This window comes from Equus quagga, chromosome 10 (assembly GCF_021613505.1).
Source record: "Equus quagga isolate Etosha38 chromosome 10, UCLA_HA_Equagga_1.0, whole genome shotgun sequence".
Classification (NCBI taxonomy): Eukaryota; Metazoa; Chordata; class Mammalia; order Perissodactyla; family Equidae; genus Equus; species Equus quagga.
The window spans coordinates 34,336,947-34,362,244 of NC_060276.1; the positions used below are offsets into that span (position 1 = coordinate 34,336,947).

Consider the following 25,298-nt stretch of genomic DNA (forward strand, 5'->3'; position numbering starts at 1 on the left):
CTGGTAATTCTCAATTTAGTATCACAAAAAGGCATTACCAGCCAACGATCTTAGTAGTTCAACAAATTATTATATTCTTACTTTTCTGCCAATTCTTCAATGAAGACTGTTACTGAATTGTTCTCATTTCCAACTTCCTGAATGTGAGCATTATAATATCTTCCACCTGACTCCAAGCGAACCTGAAAGAGGGGAAAAGATTGTCAGAATACATCTAGTCTCAAGTCTACTGGCAGATCTGGTGTCTGCCAAACAAAAATACCACTTCTCCCCAAATGGAGTTCAGTGTCTCCTTATGAACGCAGGTGACAATCAATATTGCCAGTCTGGTTCAATGGAGGTGGCACAAGCTGAAAGAGCCTTACGTTTAATTACAAAAGTTTGTAATTAAAATTTAACACAAACATTAAAAAAATACTGTAGCATTTTGTAAGTTAGTTGTGTTGAACTCGTATTAATGATTAAAACCACAATCTTGGAAAAAACAAATTACTGATTCTTTAAAGAAAACTAACCTGACACTTGTCTCCTAAATAGTACTGTCTCCCAGCATACTCCATGTAATCAGATTTCTGAAGTTCTATTAAAAGAAAATGAAAATTCAAGCTCAACTGAACTGGTTCCTTTCTTATTTTACATCATTCAATTCTGTAATTTACTTTTACCACAGTGTAATCGACAATGCCATCACTATAAGCTAAAATCTAGGGGAAAATAGTCCTAAAGGGTCATTCTATCATTCTTGATGGGTTATTTCTGTGGTCAATTTAAGGCGACCTGCTAGAATAGTTTTTGTGCTGTAAAACAAATACTAGATGGAAATTGGGAGGTTGTAATCTTAGAGTGGGTCAAACATCAATAAGGTACAATTTGAAAGTTAACATACCTCAATAAAAAAAATTTTAAACAAGAAAAAAAATAACACTGCAGCTTTTTCAAAGCAGCCTACTATTTTTAATAACTTATTGTGTTCCACAAGGTCCTAACTTCATTCTAGATTGTTAACTACACCTAGGTTCACTGAGGTTCAGGGGGTTAACTATGAAACATTAAAAGCTAACTTGAGGACAGAACGTTAAGGTCTACTTTAATCAACTTAGTTATCTAACAAGGAGAGATAAATAATTATCTATTTCAGGAGTTGGCAAACTTCCTCTGTAAAGAGTCAGATAGTAAATATTTTAAGCTTTTTGGGCCATACAGATTCTGTCACAACTACTCAACTGTTATAAAACTTTATTTATGGACACTGAAATTTGAATTTCATGTAATTTTCATTACGCTGTTTACAATATACTGTTCTTTTAATTTTTTTTCTGCCATTTAAAAATATAAAGACCATTCTTAGCTCACGAACCATACAAAAACAGGTGGCAGGTCAGATTTTGTTCACAGGCCATAGTTAGCTGACATCTGACCTATCCATTTATCAATGAAGGCAGTCTTAACACTTTAAGATGAGCTTATTTCCAGTTACTACAAGTTTCTCATACTCTTAAAGTTACCTAAAAGCTATCTCCACATAGTCTTTGCAAAGTTGAAGTCCCAGATAAACATCAGACTCTAAAAGATTCCTCCCCACTTCTAAACCTATTTGTTTCCTCCTCTGGATTTAAATCATGTATTGAGCAAGCTAAAAAGTACCAGGCTGGTTTTCATAACAGTACGCTGAAAATGTCTCTTATTAGAAATAATTTGCAAAATTATTCTCCTGGATCTGTCAGGATTCAAAAGTATCCTGTTGATATTTCGTTACCTTTTCTGCTGTCCAACCAAACATCAAATTCTACATTACGATAGATTTCTGGATCCAGGGCTTTGAGCACCTTATAGGGCAAGAGCATCTTTGATGGATTTTCTGGAGACTAAAACAAAAATAATCATGCTACAAACTCACCATCCTTAGCTTAAGTCTTCCTTCTATGAAGAAGGAAGAATTAAGGTTTTTTTCTTCCTTCTTTTTTTAAACTATGTACATAGGCCTCCCTTTCCTTATTAAAACAAGAAATAAATTTTACTGTGTATTTTAAAAATCAGGAGATTAAAGAAGCAATATGCGAATAATCTAAAAGGTTTTATATGGCAGAAGGGAAATATCGTCTAATGCAGCCAACAACTCAGGATACATCTTATATAAATCAATGCAACACAGACTAGGATTAAAGATTCAGTTAGGGCTATTTAACAAGTATCATCTTGATATACACAGAGAGGTGCAAGTGTTTCTGTACCCTAAAATCACCTGGAAAAATCTGAAAATTTTACTTCATTTTGGTCAAAATCTGTTGCAACTTCCAAAGGAATTAACTTTTTCTTCTGCTTTCCTAGAATTTCACCATAAAATTCAATACTGTTCCCAAATTACCAGCACTTGAGGCATAAATAGAGATTGTTGTATTAGTATTTGCCCTATTTAGCTAGACTCAAACTGAAGGTCTGCTTGATTTTAGGCCTATACAGATGGTAAAATTTCTCTTGTTTCTCCAACTAGGATTATTACCTATTTTCTTTGAGTATAATAGGGATAAGGATTATATTCTTTAATGACAAAAAGAAACCTTAGCATCAGAAGATTGATTACAAACTAAACATGTCTACTGGGTTTGTAATAGTACTTTTAACTTAAAAACAACAGCTTCTGAATTTCTCAAGAGTTCAGAGTTTGCTTTGGAAAAAGTCTACAATTTCATAAAAATAAAAATTCACAGAACATTAAGCACACATTTTACATTTTCAGATTAAGATTTCCACAAAAGAAACATCAACTCCTCCCCGACCCCATATAACTAGAATGGACCACCTGACCTTAACTAGTTTAAGTTATGATGCTGCAAGCCAAGACTATGGAAATTCTTTGCCCTAGAAAATCTCAAACCTTTGCTTCTTCTGTTTCTTGATTGTACCCCTCTGGTATATTTTCAACATTGCAGCAGGCATCCCACTCTTCAGTCCTAATTGAAAAGATTTACAACAAAGAGCTTTATATAAATGCAGAGGCTAAGAAAAGTCTTAAGTCTAATGACCATACTACCACCTAGTGGTAAAGTAGCTCTGTTTTAAAAATGAGGCAAATACTTTTTCATCCCAATATTTAAATTTACGCTTCTTTTTTATAAGTATGTGCTACAATATACTTAGCAGATTATCCTCTATATTTCATACCTCCGGTGGGGACACACTCTTAAGATGGTCCCCTGCCTCCTGGTGTTCACACCCTTGTGTGATTCCCCTCTCAAGTTTGCTTCTAATCAATAGACAGGATGAATATCATTACATTACCTAAGAATGTAGTGCCTGTCTTGCTGGTCGGTCTCTCTTGCTGACTATAAGGAAGGAAGCAGCCATGTTCACCAACCCCATGTGGCAAAGAGCTGAGGGTTACCTAGAGCTGACAGCCAGCAAAAAAACTGAAGTACTCAGTCCTACAGCTGCAAGAAACTGAATGCTGCCAAGAACCATGTGAGTGAGGAAGGGGACCCTTCCCTAAGTCAAAGCTCCAAGATGAGAACTCAATCCTGGCCAACAGCCTCACTGCAGTCTTGTGAGACCCTAAGCAGAAGACCCAGCTAAGCAGTGTCCAGATTCCTAACCCACATAAATTGTGAGATAAGTGTGTTGTTTTAAGCTGCTAAGTTTGTGGTAATACTCTTATGCAGCAATAGATAACACACCTTGCCTTCCTACCACTACAGTTTCCATAAGCCTAAAGTCCTCAAGACAAATAATCAGTGAAGAATGAAGCGACTTTTATCCTGATATATGGTTGCCACCCCCTGCATTCCCAAATAAGCTTAAAAAAAAAAAAACTTTTCTACCAGAAAAAAAGATTGCAAGTATTAAACATCCAAAAAATACAACTGCAAGACAAAAAGACAAGGCAACACCTGAATGGCACAGCAAGCCTATGTGAATTAAGACAAGCCCTACTTTATTATCTCAAACACAAAGTTTTTGACTAAATTTGTTCAATAACAGCTGTTTCCTCACAGGCCACAATCTATACCCCTAGTGAGTACCAAAGGCAGACATTCGAAAGCTCCTAAAACCCCCCTTAGCTTGAGAGATTCTTTTCCGTCAGTTAAATGTATGTGTCAAGTAACCACTGTGAAACTCAGTTATCACCTACAAAATGATGGTGCTGGTTCAGGATCAGTTTTTTCTCAAAGTGTGGTCCGCGGCCTACTTACATCAAAATACTTGGGTGTACTTGTTAAAAAAGTAGATTCCTGGCCCCACTCTGACCTCAAATTTTGTGAAGGTAGGCCCAAGGATCTGCCTTTCTAACAAGTACCCTAAGTAATTCATATACAACTTCAGTTTGAGACTCACAGGATTAGATAGTTCTAAAGTCTCTTCTAGCATTAAAAAAACTGATTCTAACTTGGGCCAAATCCCCAAAGCCTGAGAATCTCACAATACAACATAGTTTTTTGGTAAAAGTTCTCTTCCTCCATTAAAAAAATGCGTGTGTGTGTGTTCTAAGTCATAAGCCTGCTAGGTCCCTTCCACTTTCAAATGATGATGCACAGAAACATGAAACTTGATAATCTTGTAGTAGAGATCCCCTTTCCCTTTATTACCTATCCTGCGGTGAACTCCTGTAGTCACTATGGGCATCCTCACTGCCAGTCACAGCATTGTTTCTGTTCTTCTTGGAACCACTTCGAAACAATTCAACAGCAGTCTTCAACTCTTCTTCACCCACAACAAAGACATCTTTATAGAGAATTTCATACAATACAGCTAAAGGAAAAAACGGCCAAAACTCCAATTGTCAAAATAAGACTTTTTTTTTATATAACAATGAGAAAATAGCCATAACCCATTGTACAAATTGAGTAGGTACCAATAAGGATTTACAAGAGCTATTTATCATGCGTCCCTCAATTTAAAGACTGGCAACAAATCATCTGAAAACACACCAAAACATTTATAAAGCCTTCACATACCCTGACAAACAGCTGCACTTGACTGAAATTGTTTTGAGTACACTGAATCATAATGACCATTATTTGAATAGCAGAGTACAATCTGAAAAGAAAAATACACAAAACAATTAAGTGAATGTTACACATATTACAACCATGAAATACTTGAAATTAAGTTGCTAATCAGAAACTGATAAACTAAATGAATTTGCTCTTTTTAAATAAGTGATTTTTAATTTTATGTATAAGTGATGTGATACAGTATTTGTCTATCTCCATCTGCTTTATTTCACTTATCATTAATGTGTCAATTATAGCTCAATAAAACTAGAGAAACATCAGTTTCTAAAATCTAAATATAGATAAATGCAAGCTGTACCTCAGAAAGAGATTTTCTTGACAGTGACTTTTAAATGCCAAGATTGAAGTCACTACTAAGGCTATACTGTGAACCTTATATTCCTGTTAATATACCAAGCAAGTACTGATTTACAAGTTTGCAACAGATGAGAACTTTACAAACTGAGTGAGTGAATAGAAAGCCTAAGACAAGTCAAAAGTTACCCAGCTTAACTTCTAAAAATGACTAGAAATTAGGTCAAATTCCCGAAACTCAGACTGTGGGGTGAGGGACTTCATTCAATTTATTCAAAATGTTATCCACTGTACTGAATGGCAATATATGAATACACTATATAGGAGCAATACTGCTAAAGAGACTTCCTTAATGAATTAAGGCACTGAGATGGCTACAAAACGAGTTAACTAGCTGATTCCTTCAATCTCTAGTTTTTTCAACCAATAATTCAAAGGCCATGCTTACTACCGAAGTTATTCCAGTAAAAATGCTCCCTGGCTCCATGTAAGGAAATCTGTTTACATAACTGCTCCAAAACCTTTTTAAACTTTTGTTCAAAAACCTGTCTTATGTAAGGGATATAATCCCTAGTGATTAAGTCTATTTCACTTTGAAGCCATCTCTGGTATCAGCAACTGAGGTACCAAAGATGACTCTCTATGATCTATGGGAGGATGTCGCCACCAAGCTTCCTTGGCAGAAAATTATCCTAAGCACTCTTTTTCCTATCTTCCTACACCACTACGAGCTAACTTCTCCCAATAATCAAGTAACCTGATCCCAGGTCTATTAGCCTAGCCTTTTTTTGAAATCACAATTCCCACTCCATCACTATAATCCATTTCAAAGTATTGAGGGCAAGTGTCAAGCTAAAGTAACTCACAGTAAAGTTTAAGTTATGAAGTTTCACCCACCCCCAAGGGGTATTTGCCTTTAACAGGAGTTTATTAATCCAAAAGAACAGTGAGCAGATTTTGAGAAGAGAAGCCCTTTGTACTCTGTACTAGAAGAACTGGGAACTCCAACTAAGAAAGGTTAATAACCGGAGGCAGTTGTTAAGTGAGTAAAGGAACCAGCTAACCAGAACAGATGAATGACCAAGCAGGAAAAAAAAAGAGATGACCGTACAATTTCTCTATTCAAGTGGCAAGAAGTTCCGTTTTGACTGGAAGTGGTAAAACTAGGCATGATGGCTTTTATGTTCCTGATGGTATCCCAACATAAAATAATAATTTTCTCATACATACTTATGGGTGGTGTGTTTGCTGGAGGTGGGAAGGTGGGATGTAATGGCAGTACACTAGTGAAAAAAAGAGGTAGGCCTGGATTACTAATGAGGATAGATATTTGAAAAGAACAAGTAAAAGAATGCTAGGTATAAGTCTATCTACATTAAAAAAAAATGCAAAGAGAATGATATAGAAGGATACCCACCCAATCTTAATAGTTGTTACTTTAAAGTGCATGAGATTGAAGAGCAGGAATGAGGACTTGACTTTTCACTCTATATTTCTATACTTAAGTTTCATTTTGCTTGTCATATAAGTATGTATTTCTAATCTTTCTAGATAGAGCAAATGGGCTGAGTAAAGATGGCTAGCTCCAGTAGCATCCACTTTGACACTGGATAACTATGTAAAAATGCAGAAGTAAGTCAATATAGAAGGTGAAAGGTACCAAGGTGAACATTAGGCATTTATTTCTCTGAAAATTTCCTCTAAAATATATTTTATGGAAGGCTCATTAATAACGTTCACTGATTTTAACAAACTCATTTTTGAAAACCCAAAGAATTCAAATGTAAATCTTAGGAGCCTGAACCGAGATATAGTAACTAAGTTTGAGGCAAAGCAAGGTGTCACACAACACAAGTACCCTGCTGCCACCTGGCTTTCCCATACTTAAATTTCAATATGAGCAAACATACTCGTTTTATACATTCCCAAAGCAGACATATATACACTATCATGTACACGTACATACCCAATTGCTGATAAGTATTAGCTCTGTATATATGTACGGATGAGATTTATACATGATATTCTCATGGTTGCACACATTCAAAAGTTCTTACATTTTATTTATTTATTTTTTTTTTTTTTAAAGATTTTATTTTTTTCCTTTTTCTCCCCAAAGCCCCCCGGTACATAGTTGTGTATTCTTCGTTGTGGGTTCCTCTAGTTGTGGCATGTGGGACGCTGCCTCAGCGTGGTCTGACGAGCAGTGCCATGTCCGCGCCCAGGATTCGAACCGACGAAACACTGGGCCGCCTGCAGCGGAGCGCGCGAACTTAACCACTCGGCCACGGGGCCAGCCCCTCTTACATTTTATTTTTGTACTCTTATAGTTCTCAAAAGGTGTCTTCCCTTTAATTAGCTCAATATCTTCTCTGTAAGATATACAAGACTCATTTGAAAATGGAGCTGTATAACTGTAGGAACTAAGTGGTGGGTATATGGATGGTCACTGTACAAGTCTTTTAACTTTTCTCTGTATGAAAATTTTCAAAATAAAATGTCAGGAAAAAATAAGTGAACTGCAGGTTTAAAGAATCCTGATAGGGCTGGCCCCCTGGCTGAGTGGTTAAGTTCACGCCCCCCACTAGGGCAGCCTGGGGTTTCACTGGTTTAGATCCTGGGCGCAGACATGGCACCACTCATCAGGCCATGGTGAGGCGGCGTACCACGTGCCACAACTAGAGGGACCCACAAGTAAAATATACAACTATGTACCAGGGGGATTTGGGGAGAAAAAGCAGAAAAAGGAAAAAAAGAAAGAAAAGAAAAGAAAAAAGAAGATTGGCACCAGTTGTTAGTCCAGGTGCCAATCTTAAAAAAATAAATAAATAGGGGCTGGCCCCGTGGTCGAGTGGTTAAGTTCGTGCGCTCCACTGCAGGTGGCCCAGTGTTTCGTCGGTTCGAATCCTGGGCACGCACATGGCACTGCTCATCAAACCACGATGAGGCAGCATCCCACATGCCACAACTAGAAAGACCCACAACGAAAAACATACAACTATGTACTGGGGGGCTTTGGGAAGAAAAAGGAAAAAAATAAAATCTTTAAAAAATAAATAAATAAATAAATAGTCCTGATAAAGATCTAAATGTCTAAATCTCATCTCAGGCAATGCTGTGTACAATTGCTAAAATACAAAAGCTAACACACTCCCCTTCCTCAAACAATTCTGATTATGTCACACCTTTGTTTAAAAAACTTTGAGTGTTTAGGGGCAATTGTACTGATGTCTGAAATTTACTCTGAAATGCATCAAAAATTAAGATAAACTGAATGGATAGATATGTAATAAAACAAGAATACTAACAGCAGACTCTACGTGGTAGGTATATGGATGCTCACTGTAAAATTCCTTTAGTTTTTATGTAAGTTTAAAAATCTTCATAGGAGAATATTGGAAAAAACCTTCAATTGACTATTCTTTACAATGAAAAGCCAAATTCTTGGCGTGGCCTACTACACCCTTCATTATCTAACTCCAGCCTATCTTTTCAGCATTGCCCTTCTCCCATCCAACTAGAGTTCCAAAGAGTCTCTTGCTTCCATGCCCTTGCATACAGGGTTTCCTCTGAATAGATTGCCCTTCATACTTGGAGGACTCATTTTCTGATACTCCACTTAAATTTCACTACCACCATGAGACTTTCTAAACTTCCTCAAGCAGAGTGAAGGACTTTTTCTTCTATGTTCTTTGTACACACTTCTATTGTAGAACTTATCACTTCACTGTAGGTAACTATTTACATGTCTGTCTTCATAGCACCTTAAGCCCTTGGAGGGCAAGGATTTTGTTGTATTCATTTTGGTATCCCCAAAGCCCAGTAAAGTGCCTGGCACACTACAGGGGTTTGAGGTTTGCTGAACAAATTAAAGGGCGGTACCATTGGTAAAACAATTAATGTGCCCCAATTTATACTTATCTTCTAAGTTATCTCTTGCATCCTACTTGGTCTTCTCTATTTCTAATGCCACTTGCCTAGTTCAGGTCTCTTGTGGAGATTACTGTGACCTCCTAACAGTTCTCCCAGTGTCTAATCTTGTCTAACCATTATCAAAATGTTGCCTGAATTTTGCTTCATGATGTGAAACAAGACTTACAAAACTCAAATATTGTGTAGTCTATATTCACTAATCAAATAATCAGGATAAAAGGCTTTTCTTAAAAACTTTTGGGAAGAAAAACTGTATGCTAAAGAACAATTTGTTTACCTGCTGAGAGTTCTCAACCAACAAAACAACCCCCTACTATTTTCCAAGTATCTTGCTAGGCAGTAACAAGGGGACACACTGTCCCTGCCCTCAAGAAACTTTCAGACTAATGAGAGAAATAGACATGAAAACAAATACAATGTAATAAACACTGTAATTACTTGGGTGCTGCTAGGGGAACACAAAGGAAAGAAATAACTCCAGGGGAGTTGGCAAAGTTTCAAAGGACTTGACATTTGAGATAAAAAGGAAAAGAAAAAAAGTATGAAAGTCAGACAATCTGGAAGCAGGGTATACTAAGGTTGGAGGACAATGAAGCTGGAAAGGAGGTTTGGGACCCTTTAGGGCACTGAATGCCTGGCTTCAGAGTTTGACCTTTATCTTCTAGGCAATGAGAAACCAAATAGAGTTTTGGGTGTTTTTTTTCTATTACAGAAGAGTGAGCCAATTAGGTCTGTTCAGAAGAGTAGCTAACAATACTGAGGATGACTGACTGGAGAGGAAAAGGCTGGTGGCAGAGAAGCTTGGCATTTAGACTCTGCTTATTTTTTCATTAATTAGGTTAAAAAAAAAAGATGATTTCTTAATATCCTGCTAAGCCAGTAGCATCATTCAATTTCTCTTATTTTAGTAAACATTCACTCATCTTCTTACCTTGTCTTTACAGCCATTATCTGTGATATAAGTTGGAGGCTTTCCAGGATAGCGATAAAGAATGAAATCCCGACTACATAGGTAAAAAACAAAGGTGGGTGAGAAGAGATAATTTAGTACATGCAAAGGCAGTTATAAGAACAAGTATTTGTGCTTTTAAATTGCACACCTTATTCATATAAAACAATCCAAATGTTTAAGAGGCTAAATAATGTTAATTCAAGGTAGACAGCTAACTCCTCCTAAAGTCCTATGGATTTTAAAAAATATCTTAATTTAGGAGGAAGAGAAATAAAGAAGATAGATTATCAATTGTATCTATGTTTATGAGTTTTGGGGGATCCCATTAATTTAAAGCAGGGTTGGCAAATATTGATTGAGAAAAGAACAGATAATAAATGTTTCAGCTTTTGCAGGCCATATGGTTTATTTAACTTTAACTTTGCAGCATGAAAGCAGCCACAAACAATGCATAAACAAATGTACATGACTGTGTTCCAATAAAACTTTATGGACACTGAAATAAATTTCATAATTTTCACATGCCATGAAACATTATTATTCCTTTGAGTTTTCAACCACTTAAAAAAGTTTAAAAAGCATTCTTAGCTCGAGGGACAGACAAAAACAGAAGCGGGCCAATTTAAAAGTTGGCCCCTGATTGAAAAGCAATAACTGATCAGCTACCTGCCCAATACCCCTCTTATACTACTTCTTGCTGGATTTAGTGAGAAATGAGCAGACTGCAAAACACTAACTTGAATAAACACTTACCAAAAGAGAGTTCTGACTCTACCAAGGAATATGCCATCTCATCGTCCTCAGAATTGTGAAGGAGTCTTATACATAGCTATTTTTCAAAACACTACAGCTTTCAGAAATGCTACTTTTGCAATTTAAAAGACCGAACAGAACTTCCAAAGCAATAGAGCAGTGTTTATCAAATTTTTCCCCCAGCATCGCCTTCCTAAAGAGCCTTCTTAGACTTTTCTTAATTTCCTTATGAAATTTTAATACCACAGATATACTGTATATCTGTTTATGTACTATGACCCTGTGAAGGATCATAAACCACTGTGATAGCTAATATATTTTTTGTCCTCAAGAACAAATTTCTATCCTCTTGGAAGTGATACTGAGGGATGCCCCACTGAGGATGCATGCAAAAGAGGCACAGAGTTAAATACACAATGATTCTAAAATAAATATTCTGATTTTCTACAGGAGTAATACCAGCAGTTCTTAAAGTCCTTTATTCTTCCATTCAAATGGACACAAATGCTAGAGGTTCTCCACCTAAAAATTACACCAATTGACCTTGCGTAGACCTCTTCATTCTACATAATACATCAAATCTCAAATTTTCCCAGTCCTAAAAGGACTTTAATAGAAACCTTACACACACACACTCTTTAAAAAAAAGGAGAGTCAACTTACTTATAAATTAGAGAAAGAGCTCTTATTTCCAGCTGGCCCGCACTTTCCTAAACATAAATAGTGCATAAAGTTTTTAAAAACATTCTGTTGCTAGGAGGTAGAAGTTTTTGCAAGTTCAACATTTGCTTTTTAGATGCTTAGCATTGTTTTAGATGAAGAATTTGTAGAACACACTATAACTTGCTTTGAGGCTTGGGATATTGTGATAGTTACTCATTAACATAAACTTATTCTGAAAAATTTAAAAAAATACCTAAAGACCTTCTTAGTTAGCCATTAAGTAACAAGGACAGTCAATATAGGAGATTTAAAAGGCACAATAAAAATGGAATTAGTGTAAGAATACAAAGTTAGCAGAGTATTTAGTAAATGTGTTTTAAGTCAAGAACTATGGAATTTAGTCAGATCAATTTTTTTGAACAAATGTGTTTATGGGTCTTACTCCCACATAAAAAAAGGTTAACTACAAATCAGGGGAATTGTTTAATAAAAAAAATATTAATGACCTCCTAGTAACATTCATTACCACCCTCCTCCCTCATTAAAGTGAGAAGATTTAAGCTTGTCCTCTTCCCAAGCAGTGTATACTCTTTCACTAGTCTATGGATGATAAACTTGTTAACACACAATTCTCAATATTTAACACAAAACAATAGGTCAATTGCCAGCCTCTAAACTTTTGCAAGAACTATTTGATTCAACATAGCTGGCTACTGAAGAAAATAGGTTGAGTCTAGCCAAAGCGACACAGCTGAATGAATATTTAGGTTACTATTCCAAATACTCTGAAAAGATTAAACCCCCATATTTGATCTTACCTTGGGATCTCCCAACCGTTCCAGGTATTTCTCAAAAGATCCCTCCACATACTTCAAAAATAAAACAAACTTGACTTAACCAAATACATAGCATTACTGAAATCTGATTATATTCTGCAATATTATCCTCCAATGGATTTTTGTTCAGTTCAACAATTATGGTATTAAATTACTACTTTGCACAGCACCTCAAGAAGATTTGCACATACACAAAAGGTATGAGTAGAGAAAAGCTGGACTATAAAAGTATCTCAGGAATTCGTCCTGGCTTATCCACATACCAGTGCATTTCATCAAATGGTATACCTTTGAATTTCTTCTGAAATGCCAACTTAAGTAACCTGACTTACTTAAGTAACTTAAGTAATTTTCATAAACCAAGCAAGCCCAATAATTACAAGGATTTCAAACTTGACAGGAGACGTGCACTTACAAAGTTAAACTGAGGAACTTTAAAGAGAATTTCATTAGTTTCAAAAAAGCCCAAGGCAAAAGGGAACTTGTTGGGGTGATGGAAATGTTTTGTATCTTGACTGCAGTGGCAGTTGCATGACTATATATTATTGCCAAAACCAAAAATGCTAAATTTAAAATGGTGAATCTTATTTATGTAAAATATACCTCTTTTAAAAATAAAATTAGATTAAACTCAGGGAATATAGGATAATATATGTCTAGTTCCATGCATATATATATCACTAGACTTAAAAAATCATTTTTAATTTTTCTCAACCCTTCTAAACAGCTTTTTTGAGGTATAATTGACATACAGTAAGCTGCACATATTTAAATGGCACAAATAAGTTTTGGCATATGTATGTACCCATGAAACCATTATGACAATCGTGATAGTGAATACATCCATAACCCCCATAAGTTTCCTTGTGCTCTCTATAACCCCACTGACGCCCAAGCAACCACTGATCTGCTGTCACTATAAATCGGTATGCATTTTCTACAGCATTATATAAAGAAAATCATACAGTATGTGCTTTTGCGGGGGGCGTCTGGCTTCTTTCACTTGGCTTAATTACTCTGAGATTCATCAATGTAGTTCTAAAATTTTATACACATCTTTGTTACTCAAAACGTGGTCCACGAAAAATAGCAAGCATCACTTGGGAGTTAACAATGCAGAAATCCTGGGCCCCAGCTCAGACCTACTGAATCAGAATCCATATTTAACAAGATCCCCAGGTGATTTGTAAGCACAAAAATACTTGAGATGCACTGCTTTACACCACGGTCTTGCATTTGAAGGTGGTTACAAATAATCCTTTCCCCAGGTGTGGTGAAGACTAATTAACTTCAAGTTAATAAGTTTTAAAGTCAAGAAGCCTTCAGATCGTTTTAAAATTCACTAAAACCTGTTGAGAAAATTAAGAGTAAACCTCAAACAGGAGGCAAATACCCATAATATACAGTCAGAAGAAAACAAATAGTACTGGAAGGGCTAGGAGTGTTAAAAAAAAAAAAAAAAGCCACACGAAGGGCACTCTTCAAATCAGACTGATAGAACCTTGTTTCATTGTTATAAAAAGAATTCAAATAATTCAATGTATACAAAGATGTCTTCTAAAAGTTGTTTTAAAGTCCGTCATTAGTGGCAGAGCTCCAATTACCAGCTTGTCACGTGAAAAAGATGTTTAGGACTAATTTGTTTCCTTATAATTAAGTTTTACAAGATTCTTCAAGCTGACTGGCTGAGGACCATTGTGCACAGAATTAAGCAAGAGAACAAAGGGGAATCCAATTTGTACACATTTTAAAATATTAACATAGCCAAACCTTTTGCAAACTATCATTCACAGAAAACAGTATTATGGATAACACAAAAGAGCAGTCTAAAGGTAACTTTTCAGGGTTTGGAGGTTTTTTGGTGTGTGGGATGAGAAAGCAGTGGGAAGGATAAAGATTAACTGTTTTTTCTTAACTTTTAATTAGAGTACAAAACAATCTAATTCTGGAAAGAGGTCCAGAAGCATGCAAGCTAGGGGGAAGGAAGCCAGCTGAAAAGTATTTGCTACTAAGAGATTGCATGATATAATTTTCACAAGTAGGTGAGCAAAATTCCTTTCCCCCTGCTAAATACTCTACCGACAACTCCCCTTGGTATGTATTCTACTTACAGATTCAAAAGTTTGTTGATTTTCTCTCATATATGAGACACAAGCCTTCCTGATTTCCAAATGATGGACCTGGCTGCAAAACAACTAAAAAGAAGAGAAAGACCAGGTCACCGTCAGTTATGAGAAACAGAAGCTTCTAAATTAACACTATCAGCTAGACACTTAAGTCTCCCTTATTGAGAACACATGTAGGAAATTGAAAAATTAAATCCTGATCTTACCAAAACCTGTTTGTCTGATCTTTAGTGAGATTGGGGAGGGATGATTCTGTCATATCCACCCCCCCACCCCGAACTTTTCTACTGCTTATTGGCACAGCCTGTAAATTTTTCCTCAGACATTAATATTTAGAGGAGACGGGCTGCTTATAAAGGATCAAGATGCATTTCAAAGTTCTCTCTAACCCCGTTATTTTAGCTTACATTTCAAAGTGACCTTTTAAAAAACAGAAAAGACAGCAAATGTACAACAGTATACTTGGACTAATTAGCAAAGGCATGCACAAAGATAGTAAGTAGCAGCCAAGCCGGGATATATTTACTAGGAAAGAGAATTGCTTTTTGGTTTGGTGGGCTACAAGTCTTCTAGCTACAGTACCGTGCCATGTCTCAAACTCTGAAAACTCATATGGGGAGATACATTTGTTTTCCTTTTACCTGCTCCGAAATAGCCCGAAAGAGGCAAGAGGCATCCTTGGCAGTCAGCTTTCGAAACAGCCCTAAGCTGCCTAAATATTCATCCATTGATGCCTCACTCAGAGCCTTCTGGCCGGAGTACTTTTTCCATCCTTTATGCATTGTGCACGGCGCGGGGTGGGGTGGGGAGAAGGAGAAAGGAACACAAGTGTGGCAAGAAGGAAAAGGCAGGGTGCAGCCAGGAAGGGGTAGCAGTGCCAACGGCTTGCTTATGCAGGTATCCGGAAAGCAGCTCAAAGTCTAGGTATGAGAAGGCAGTTGGAGTCAGCGCTGCAGAATCTTGCACTTCTTAGGAGCAGGAGAAGCAAGGGCTGGCTTGCCCAGGACAAGTTGGGACCCTGTGAAAAGAAGAGGAAGAGCCGATGCTCCTAGGAATAGAGAACTTGATTTGAGAAGGAGATACAGAAGGGAGAAGGTACTTGCAGAACTACCTTGTTGGGAAAGGGTAGGATTAACCCAATCAGCCCGAGGTTGAGGGAAGTATGCACAAACAGCTGAGCTTTGGGACCAAAAGGAAGCCGAGTTTGCAGCTTAACTCAGGGCAACTGCTGCTGCACGAGGCTGCAAAGGGACTCCCTAAGTCTCAGGTGTGTAAGATGCAGCCTGGCCCACATTACATTGCTTTAAGATCTCTGCCTGAATTTTCAACTACAGTCTCTGCCGAAGTTCCCTGCTCCTTTCATAGTTTCATGGAAATGAGAGGAAAAATATCTGAACCTAATTAACTAGTAAGCTTTTTTATTAGGAATGTCTTAAATAGCAGAGAGAGTGTGTGTGTTTTGGGGGAGGCTCACTTGATCTACAGGAGCAGAAGTCACAGTTCAAGCAAAGTAGTGCCAAAGCAGTTATCTGGATATTTCAGGTAGGGAGTTTAAGAAATCTTCTCATTTAGTTCTCCTAAATACTAGTAACTCTCGCTTAGGATCACAGAAACTAAATCCATTAGCTATGTAGGGAACACTGATATAATTCTTGACTAATGTCTCCAAACTATTGTATAGCATCAACAAAACGAAAATGCAAAAAGTGTGTTTCTTAAAAAAATAGAAACAATGAAAATTAAAATTGAAGCAGCACGAAAGGAATATCTTACCCACAAACTTTCTAATAGACTACCATTTAAAATGCTGTGGCACAGCATTAGAGGCATCGGACATGAGAGGCGTGTCTCAATGTCTTATTAGGGCACTATTCTGGAAAAACTACTCTGGATTCTGAGAAAATCAAAGTAAGATATGACCGTGCTTTGTAACGTTCAAAGACAGGACTGGTCACTTGTATTACTTGATTCCACTGCCAAGTGTCTCATTTTTATTTAAATGTCAAAATCCAATTCCTTTCCTATTTTTTCTAAGTGTTAAAAAAATAAATAGATCCAAAGCTGGCTTTGGAAAAGTTGCAAAATTAAGCTGCTGGGAAAATTGTCTTTCTTGTATCTGTGGATCCAGTAGTAATCATGACCGCCCCCTATAGGAAAAGCACCAAAAACCAACATTATAATTCAGGAATGAAATAAAAGCATGGTAGAAAAAAAGAATAAAATCTTTACTTCCTTTAGCATGCCAATTTGATATTACCTTAACTAATTTCTTTCTTAAAGAAACCATAAAACTGGAGAAATGATTCCTTTTGCAAATTTCTGAAACAAGGTTTTGGAAGAGGGATCAACATCTTTCTTTAAGGCTACAAATTCACTAAGAAAAATTAAGGGTTATAGTGAAAAGTTAATTCATTTTTGGCACTTTTTACTTGTAGAGAAAATATAAATTCTTCATATTTATTGCTATTTAAACTAAAACTAAGGTATGCAAAACTTCAATTAATACTAATCCATATACTTCATTTGAGGAAGAAAATAGAGAAAGGGAAAATGGGGAGGGAGGGAGAGAATCAGAAAATAGGAGAGAGCAGGAAACAGAAGAAAAATTAGAGACAGAAAGACAAAAAGCAAAGGGAAAGTAATACATAGACAAAGCACACAGAAAAAGACCCACACAAATATGGTCAATTGATTTTTGACAAAAACGCAAGAGCAGTTCAATTAAGACAGTATTTTCATCAAATGGTGCTGGAACAATTGACATCCATATGCAAAAGAAGAAATGATCCTCAGTCTATACCTCACATCTTGTACAATAATTAACTCAAAATGAATCAAGACCTAAATGTAGAAAACTTCAAAACTTTTAGAAGCAAGCATAGGAGAAAATCTTCAAGACCTTGTGTTAGGCAAAGAGTTCTTAGATATGATATAATAAAAGAAAAGATTAATTGGGCTTTATCAAAATTAAAAACTTTTTCTATGCAAATGACAGCATTAGGAAAATGAAAATTCAAGCCACAGATTGGGAGAAAACATTTGTATATCATATATCTGACAAAAAAAACTTTGTATCATTAGGAAAATGCAAATTAATACCACAATGTGACATCACTACACACCTATTAGGATGGCTATAATAAATTAATTTACAGATAATAACAAATGTTAGTAAGGATATGGAGAAACTGAAACCTAAGTAAAAGAAGCCAGACGCAAAAGGGGTAGGTATGATTTCAGAAGATATATAATTCCACTTAAATGAAATACATCAAAAAGGCAAATCTATAGAGACTGAAAGATTAGTGGTTGCCTGGGGTTGGAGTGGTAATACATATTAACTGAAAACAGACACAAAGGATCTTTTTGGTGTGATAGAAATGTTCTAAAACTGTTTTGTGGTGATGTTTCCATAATTCTGTATATTCACTAAAAATTATTGAACTGTACACTTAAAACTGGTGATTTTTAATAGATTTATAATTCACATATCATAAAATTCAAAGTGTACATTTCAATGGTCTATAGTATATTCACAGAGTTGTGCTTCCATCACTACCATCAATTTTAGACATTCTCATTACCCCAAAATGAAACCCCACACACCATAACCATCAATCTCTAACCTTTCTATCCCCACCAACTCCAGGCAACCTCTAATCTACTTTCTATCTCTATTTGCCTATTTTGGACATTTCAAATAAACAGAACCATACAATATATGGTGCTGTGTAACTGGCTTCTTTCACTTAACATAACGTTTTCAAGGTTTGCCCATGTTGTAGCATGTATCACTATTTTAATCCTTTGTATAATTAAACTACGTTTTATTTATTCACTCATCAGTTGATGGACATTTGGGTGGTTTACAATTTTGGGGTATTATGACTAATGCTGTTATAAATATTCACGTGCAAGTTTTTGTTTGGATGTTTCTATTCTCTTGGGTAATACCTAGAAGTAGAGTTGTTGGATCATATGGTAACTCTACATTTAACCATCTGAGGAACTGTCAATTTTCCACGGCAGTTGCACCATTTTACATTCTCATCAGTAGTATATGAGGGTTCCCATTTCTCCACATCCTATCAACACTTTCTCTCTCTCTCTCTCGATTATAGCCATCCTAATGAGTATGAAGTGGTATCTCATTGTGGTTTTGTTTTGCATTTCCCTGATGGCTAATAATGTTGGGCATCTTTTTATGTGCCTATTGGCCATTTGTATATATTTAATGAGATACCACTACATACATCTTAAAATGACTAAATAATCTTTTTAAAAACTGACAATACCAAGTGTTGACAACAATGCAAAGCAACCGGAACTCTCATATCATTCTGCTGGGAATATAAAATAGTACAGCCACTCTGGAAAAATAGTTTAGCAGTTTCTTATAAAGTTAAACACAGAGTTACCATATGACCAAGCAATCCCACTTCTGGGTATCTATCGAAGAGAAATGAGAACTTCAGTTCACACAAAAACCTGTACATGAATGTTTTTTAGCAGCTTTGATATTCATAATCATGATTCCCCCAAAACTGGAAATAATCCAAACATTCTTCAACTGGTGAGTGACAAACTGTGTTACATGCATACAACAGACTACCCCTCAGCAATAAAAAGTAATGAAGTATGGATACACACCAGAACATGTATGAATCTCAAATGCATTGTGCTAAGTGAAAGAAGACAGATTCAAAAAGCTAAATACTGTATGACTGCATTTATATGACATACTGGAAAAGGCAAAACTATAGGAAAGGAAAACAGATCAGTTGCTGCCAGCAGTTAGGGCTGCAAGGAAGGGCTGACCACAAAAGGATGGCAGGAAGGGATGCGTGGGGGTGATGGAAGTGTTCTGTATCTTGACTGTGGTAGTGGTTACATGATTATGCATTTGTCAAAACTTACAGAACTGTACAAGAAAAAATTCTAACTTTGCTCTATTTAAATTTAAAAATAAAAACAAAAAACAGTAGAAGGAACAGAATTTAGAGTTGAGGAGCTCACAGAACACACAAGATTGGAGAGAAAAAACAAGAAAATTAGAGGATCAATCCAGGAAGCCAACATCTAACCAACAGGAAGCCCACATCTAACCAACAGGAAGCCCAAAAAGAGATGAAGAAAGTGGAAGGGGAGAAATGATGATGATGATGATATAAGGAAAATTCTAGCACTGCAAGATATGATCTATATTTAGATTGATCCATATTTCAATCTAAATATAGACTGAAAAGGTCCATGAAGTAACCAGAACAATGAAAGCAAAAAAGATGATCAGCAATGAACATAATAACATTTTGGAAGTCAGGGGATAAAGAAAAGATTCTAAAGCTTTCAAAGAGGAAAAATGGATCACATACAGAAGATCACACATAAGAATAGCAATAAATTCTCAACAGAAGAACTAGAAGCTAAAAAAAAAGTGAAGTTCTATATTTGAGTGGAAATTATTTCCAATCTTGAATTCTATACCAAGCTATCAACAGATGGGAGAGTAGAAGGCCTTTTCAAACACGCAAGATTAAAAAAATTTACCATTCATTCTCAGAAAGCTACTGGAGTATATCTGAAACCAAAATAAACCACAAAAAGGAGGGAGGCACACAGTGTCCTGAAAACAGAAGATTCAACGTAAGAGAGAAGCAAAAGGAATTTCCAGGATAAGGATAAAGGAGAAATCCCAAGACTAAATAGAGAATGACTAGGTTCAGGCAAAAGGACAGAGAACTCCAGCAAAGACATTTAAAAAGAAAAACAAAAGTTATAACCTAATCAAACATACTAGGAAAGATGTACACCTCTGTTGTAGAGTTTGGGGATGTTTCTATAGAAAACATTGCAAAAGAAAAAAATAAAAATGAGGTAAAACCATTTTATATAAAAGAATCTATCAATGAACACTTACTATATGGCTCAGATGTGAACAATATTGTACTTAAGTATCATAATGTCAACACTCAAAACAGATTTCACAAGAACTGATAAAACTAAATTTGTTTTTTTGTGTTTTAAATTTAAATATCATCTATAGACTTCCTATTGTGGAAGACAGATGATATTTAAATTCAAAAAACAAAAATAAGTTTGAACATAGCACTTACAAAACACAGAAAATAATGTACTAGGGTCACCTATAGGAAGCAGAATCAGAGATGTGGAGGAGTGGGACACAGAACTGCTAATTCTTGTTATAAGTCTTGGAGAACTACTTAATATTTTATATTACTTACATGTGTTATCTTAAGAAATAAAAATTAAATTAAAAATTATTCGGTGAGCAAGAAACAGAATAGCATAATAAATTGGGAAAATAAATAAGTAGAAGATGAAGAAACGGGCTTTAAATAATTACAAAACATAGCCAAGTTTTCACATCCAATCAGTAATACTACTAGGAACTAGAACTATATATTTCTCCCAATTCTTGTACAATTATTGTAGAGAGGAATCACATGCCAAAGAAAAGATATGAACAAAAGCTCAGAGGTGGTTAAGTACAGGTTACGTTCCCCAAATTAGTTAATAAATAGGACTTCGTAAAAAAGATCTGTGTGACAATACTAGATTTCATCCTGTATATAATAGAAAGCCATTTCATAGTATTTAATGCTGTCCTCTGAAATATGGATTGCACTTGCAATTCCAATTGGCTGACTATTCTACAGCAAACAACTCCAATCCTGTAAAACTCCAAAACAGTGGTTCTCAAGTGAAGGGCTTAATAAAACAGATTGTCTCAGGCCAGAGATTCTGATTCAGCAGATCTGGGGTGGGTCCTGGGAATTTGCATTTCTAACAAGTTCTCAGGTGATGCTGATGTTGCTGGTCCAGGGCCACACTTTGGGAACCAGTGCTCTAGAACAACGTGTTCCACAAGTTATTAATAAGAGTTCCTAAAAAGAGTTTCAAGGTCAAAATTTCAGGAAACACTGCATACATACTATAATGATATCTTTGAAGTTCAAATGTCCATTAGCAATATGAAAGGCTCTAAGGAATACTAAAATTACTTGATTTTATTACCTTTGCCATAGGGGAAAAAAAGGTTTGGGAAATGCCAGGTCAAAGTTAAGCAGGTAACTTTAGCATCCAAGTTACTAACGGTTTTTAATGCGCTATAGCTACTGATTTTAAACTATTTCAAAGTTTGAGAAATGTTGCTCTAGAAATTTTTCTGGGTTCTAAATCTAAGGTTGTTGGAATAATTACCTAAGATACTTCAGTTCAAGTGCTTAGTACATAATAATTGCTTAATTAAGTATTGACTGCTATTATGTGCTGCCTGACAAAGCGGTTCACTAAGAAATAACTCTTTGGCCAAAATAAGGGATAAGAACCATAACAATTTCACGTAACTTATACTGTAAATCAAGCCAAAGTTCAAATACAGCTCCCCAGAGGAGCTTTCCCCAACCTAATGGTGTTCCTCCCTTTGACATCTGAAAATAGGATGAAAAATGATTACCTTAAAGACTTTTTAGGCAGTGTACTCTGGGGCCAGATTAAAATAAGACAAATTCAAGAAAACGAAAATAACCTTTAAAAATTAACATATTATTTGACCTGTCATGAAATTGATGTACTTTAATTTTATAATTACTTTTTATGTTGTAATTTAACTTGAAAATGTGATTTGTTGTTTTAATTGCTAGAATTATTTTCTTTCACTGATCAAATGGAAAAATTCTTTGTAGTACAATATATGAATACTAATAGTTTTAATTCTAAAATAACACTCCATGTTTCAACCAATTAAATGAGGTATATGCCTGGAATCTTTTTTTAAAGCATACATTATCTGTGACATACAAGGTATAGTTCTAAGTGTATATAGGACATGATGCTTTTGAGTTGTTATTTTAGTTTCTGAGAGGCAATATGGTACCATGAAAAGAGTATCAAGAAGTTGGTTATGCCACTTTCATCTCCCTGGGTCACAGTTTCCTCATCTATAAAATGAAGGAAGATGGGTTGCATGATCTCTAAGCTCTCTTTCAAGTCTAAGGAACTGTGATTCTCTGTGACTCAATGGTGGATAAGAAACTTGCCCTCCCTTTACATGGTCAAATTTGTGATTAACATTAACCATAAAAATAGCTTTTAGGGGGATTAACCTATTATTCTGGCAAATTGCAGAGTTGACTGGCCCACATAAAAATGAATGATAAGCCTTACCTTACCAAATGAAATAAACAGACCTAGAATTTTAAAGATAAAATTTGTAATTATGTGTGGTGATGAACGTTAATTAAATTTATTGCAGTAATCGTTTGGCAATATATACATAAATCATTATGCTGTACACCTTCAATTTATACGTTATATGTCAATTATATCTAAATAAACCTGGAAAAAATAACAATACATGTATGTAACAACTTGTGACAGAACCTGCAGAAAAAGCAATTAATATTAAAATAATACTAAATCATTTATTTCAACTATTTTTAGTACCAAACAACATGGGGCCAATTGTGGGAAATAGCTCAACTCTATAGAACTTCATTTTTAGATCTTTCATTACTGAAAAATAAAATGGTAAACTTTATTTAAACATTTTTTAACAGCACCCTGAAACTAGAACTTGTCACTTCTTTTCATGGTGGACATTTAACCAGAATTAGTAAAGCAGGATTTATGAAGAATGGGACCACAATGGTTCTAAAACAAAATCTGGTCCCATGGCCCTATTCAACCTCCTCCTCAAGTTTTAGGAAGAAGACAGTAAAGACAAGGAAAAGAACTGATTTCTCAGAGCAGTGATCCTTGTTCACATATGCAAAACAGAGGAAACATTACCAAGAGCCACTTGCTTTCATTTCCTTCTCTTCCCCACTTTTACCTGAAGCATTCTAATACAGATTAGGAAAAGAGTACTTTGTTTAAAAATGTATTATATTGGCACAGAAATACTGTGGCTTGTTTTCCGTTCATTTAAGATCCTTGTAGTGTCTAATCAGTCTACAGACAGACAGACTTGAGGGAAGGGAGGATAAATAAAGACCAGAACATTCTTTTCTTTGTTTTGATGCACTAGAAAGACCCACTCACTTAAACCTCTAAATTAACTTTAATTCTCTAAACCCAGCTAGAGACTAAATATGAATTTAAACATAGAATTTAACGAAGACTTTGCTTTCTGTATCAGGACTATATACTGTGAATTCTAGAGAAGTATCTCTAAGCCTATTCTTACTTCTTAAAACAAAAGCTCTACTTCTTAAAACAAAAGCTCTAACAAAGAAAGATTGTATTATTTCAATGAAATTTTTTTATTTTCAAGCATGCTACACAATTGGTTTTATGTCTAAGAAATCACCTATGAGGGAAGTTAGTTTTACTAATTTATAAATGGGAAAACTAAGACCGAGAAAATTACTCACGCCAAGAATTTAGGAATATTTTTAGCTCTTAAATTTCGGGAGTGTACTATCGACCCACTTCATAGTGGCAGTGGAGAACCACCAATATGTTCTGTACAAAAGGAGAAATGAATAGTAAAAAAGATGCAATGTATGGCCTCTCACAGATACCATTCCAACAGTGACTTTCAGTTCAGCAAACAAATATTTTGAAGCACATTTGACAGTAAATGAGTAAATTACAAAATACTGTATTGCTTTCCCAAATAAATTTAGTATATCCTAAAATAATACAGATAAAAAAATTCCATTTAGTTACTTTTATTAATTAGAAACAGTGCTACCCAAGACATTATGGGTTATAAACACTGAGTTAATAGTATAAGATTACTAACGGTTAGTTTCAAAATGTGTTGCTTGGTATGTTTTAAACTTGATGAGAAAAGTTCCTAATTTGTGCTATATCATAAAAATTAGGAATTACCAAACTCAAATGTATTTAATCAGAGGGTTTAATTATAAAGGAGTAGTCATTATCAGAATATTAATGAACAATGACCAAGGAATGAAGTTACTGAAGCTGGTCTCAGTCTAGGGATTCTTAACCTGGGGCCTCATGGTACCTGTAAACTCCCTGAAATCCACTGTAAAATGTGTATGTGTATAAAGAGGCAACAGTTTGAAACATTTTGAGGAGTTTCACGACCCAAAGAAGCTTAAGAACTATTGACTTAGAGAGCAGGACTGTAGCCGTCAAAATAAAATGACAGTGTCAATCAAAATAGTTTTGGCCAGGATGTGGTAAAAATTCATAAAGACAATAAAGATACAGAAGTGAAATACCAAAATAGATGGTATATAATGGTATAAAAGCCCCTCAAGATATTTTTCAAGAATCAATATCAAAGTCAAGAAGCATGTATTCTACATTCCTGTTTGAAGTTAACTAGATTTATTTGCCTACCTATTGTCTAGCCACCTACACAAATTATAAGAATTAAAAGAACTATACAATATAAACATCATGCTAGAATATTCATGTAAGGAATTAATCATTTAACAAGCACTTGAGTGCTGTTTGGCAGTTATTCTAAACCTCTCTCCATGTAATCTTCTGCTGGAAAACACTACAGCTACTGCTTTTAATAAATCTCTGATTTTTAATGTTTTCCCAAAAATCCCCAATAAATACCATTATTTGACACACCCTTAAATATCATTAGGATATTACACAGAATCAGCACTGCTATGGTTTAGATGTCATCACCATATAATGTAATGGCCAAATCTTTCTTCTGAACAAGAGACATACTAGATACTTTGGAGTCAAGTCAAAGACAGTATGAAATGAATGCGTG

At 35.4% G+C, this 25,298-nt stretch overlaps 1 protein-coding gene across 4 annotated transcripts in view; it reads right to left on the reverse strand.

Moving 5' to 3' along the window:
* Positions 1 to 25,298, reverse strand: part of ALG13 (ALG13 UDP-N-acetylglucosaminyltransferase subunit) — a 58,903-nt gene that overhangs the window by 29,155 nt on the left and 4,450 nt on the right. For 2 of the 4 annotated variants that reach the window (XM_046673005.1, XM_046673006.1), the window contains exons 2-11: positions 14,552 to 14,635; positions 12,423 to 12,473; positions 11,605 to 11,651; positions 10,168 to 10,240; positions 4,950 to 5,031; positions 4,581 to 4,743; positions 2,876 to 2,951; positions 1,757 to 1,865; positions 516 to 580; positions 82 to 182 (exon numbers count right to left, since the gene is read on the reverse strand). In XM_046673005.1, the coding sequence (XP_046528961.1) occupies positions 82 to 182; positions 516 to 580; positions 1,757 to 1,865; positions 2,876 to 2,951; positions 4,581 to 4,743; positions 4,950 to 5,031; positions 10,168 to 10,240; positions 11,605 to 11,651; positions 12,423 to 12,473; positions 14,552 to 14,581 (797 nt within the window). In that variant the 5' untranslated portion in view covers positions 14,582 to 14,635. Of the gene's footprint in view, positions 1 to 81; positions 183 to 515; positions 581 to 1,756; positions 1,866 to 2,875; positions 2,952 to 4,580; positions 4,744 to 4,949; positions 5,032 to 10,167; positions 10,241 to 11,604; positions 11,652 to 12,422; positions 12,474 to 14,551; positions 14,636 to 15,207; positions 16,740 to 25,298 lie in introns of those variants that run through there. The other 2 variants (XM_046673004.1, XM_046673003.1) reach the window with 2 other exon arrangements.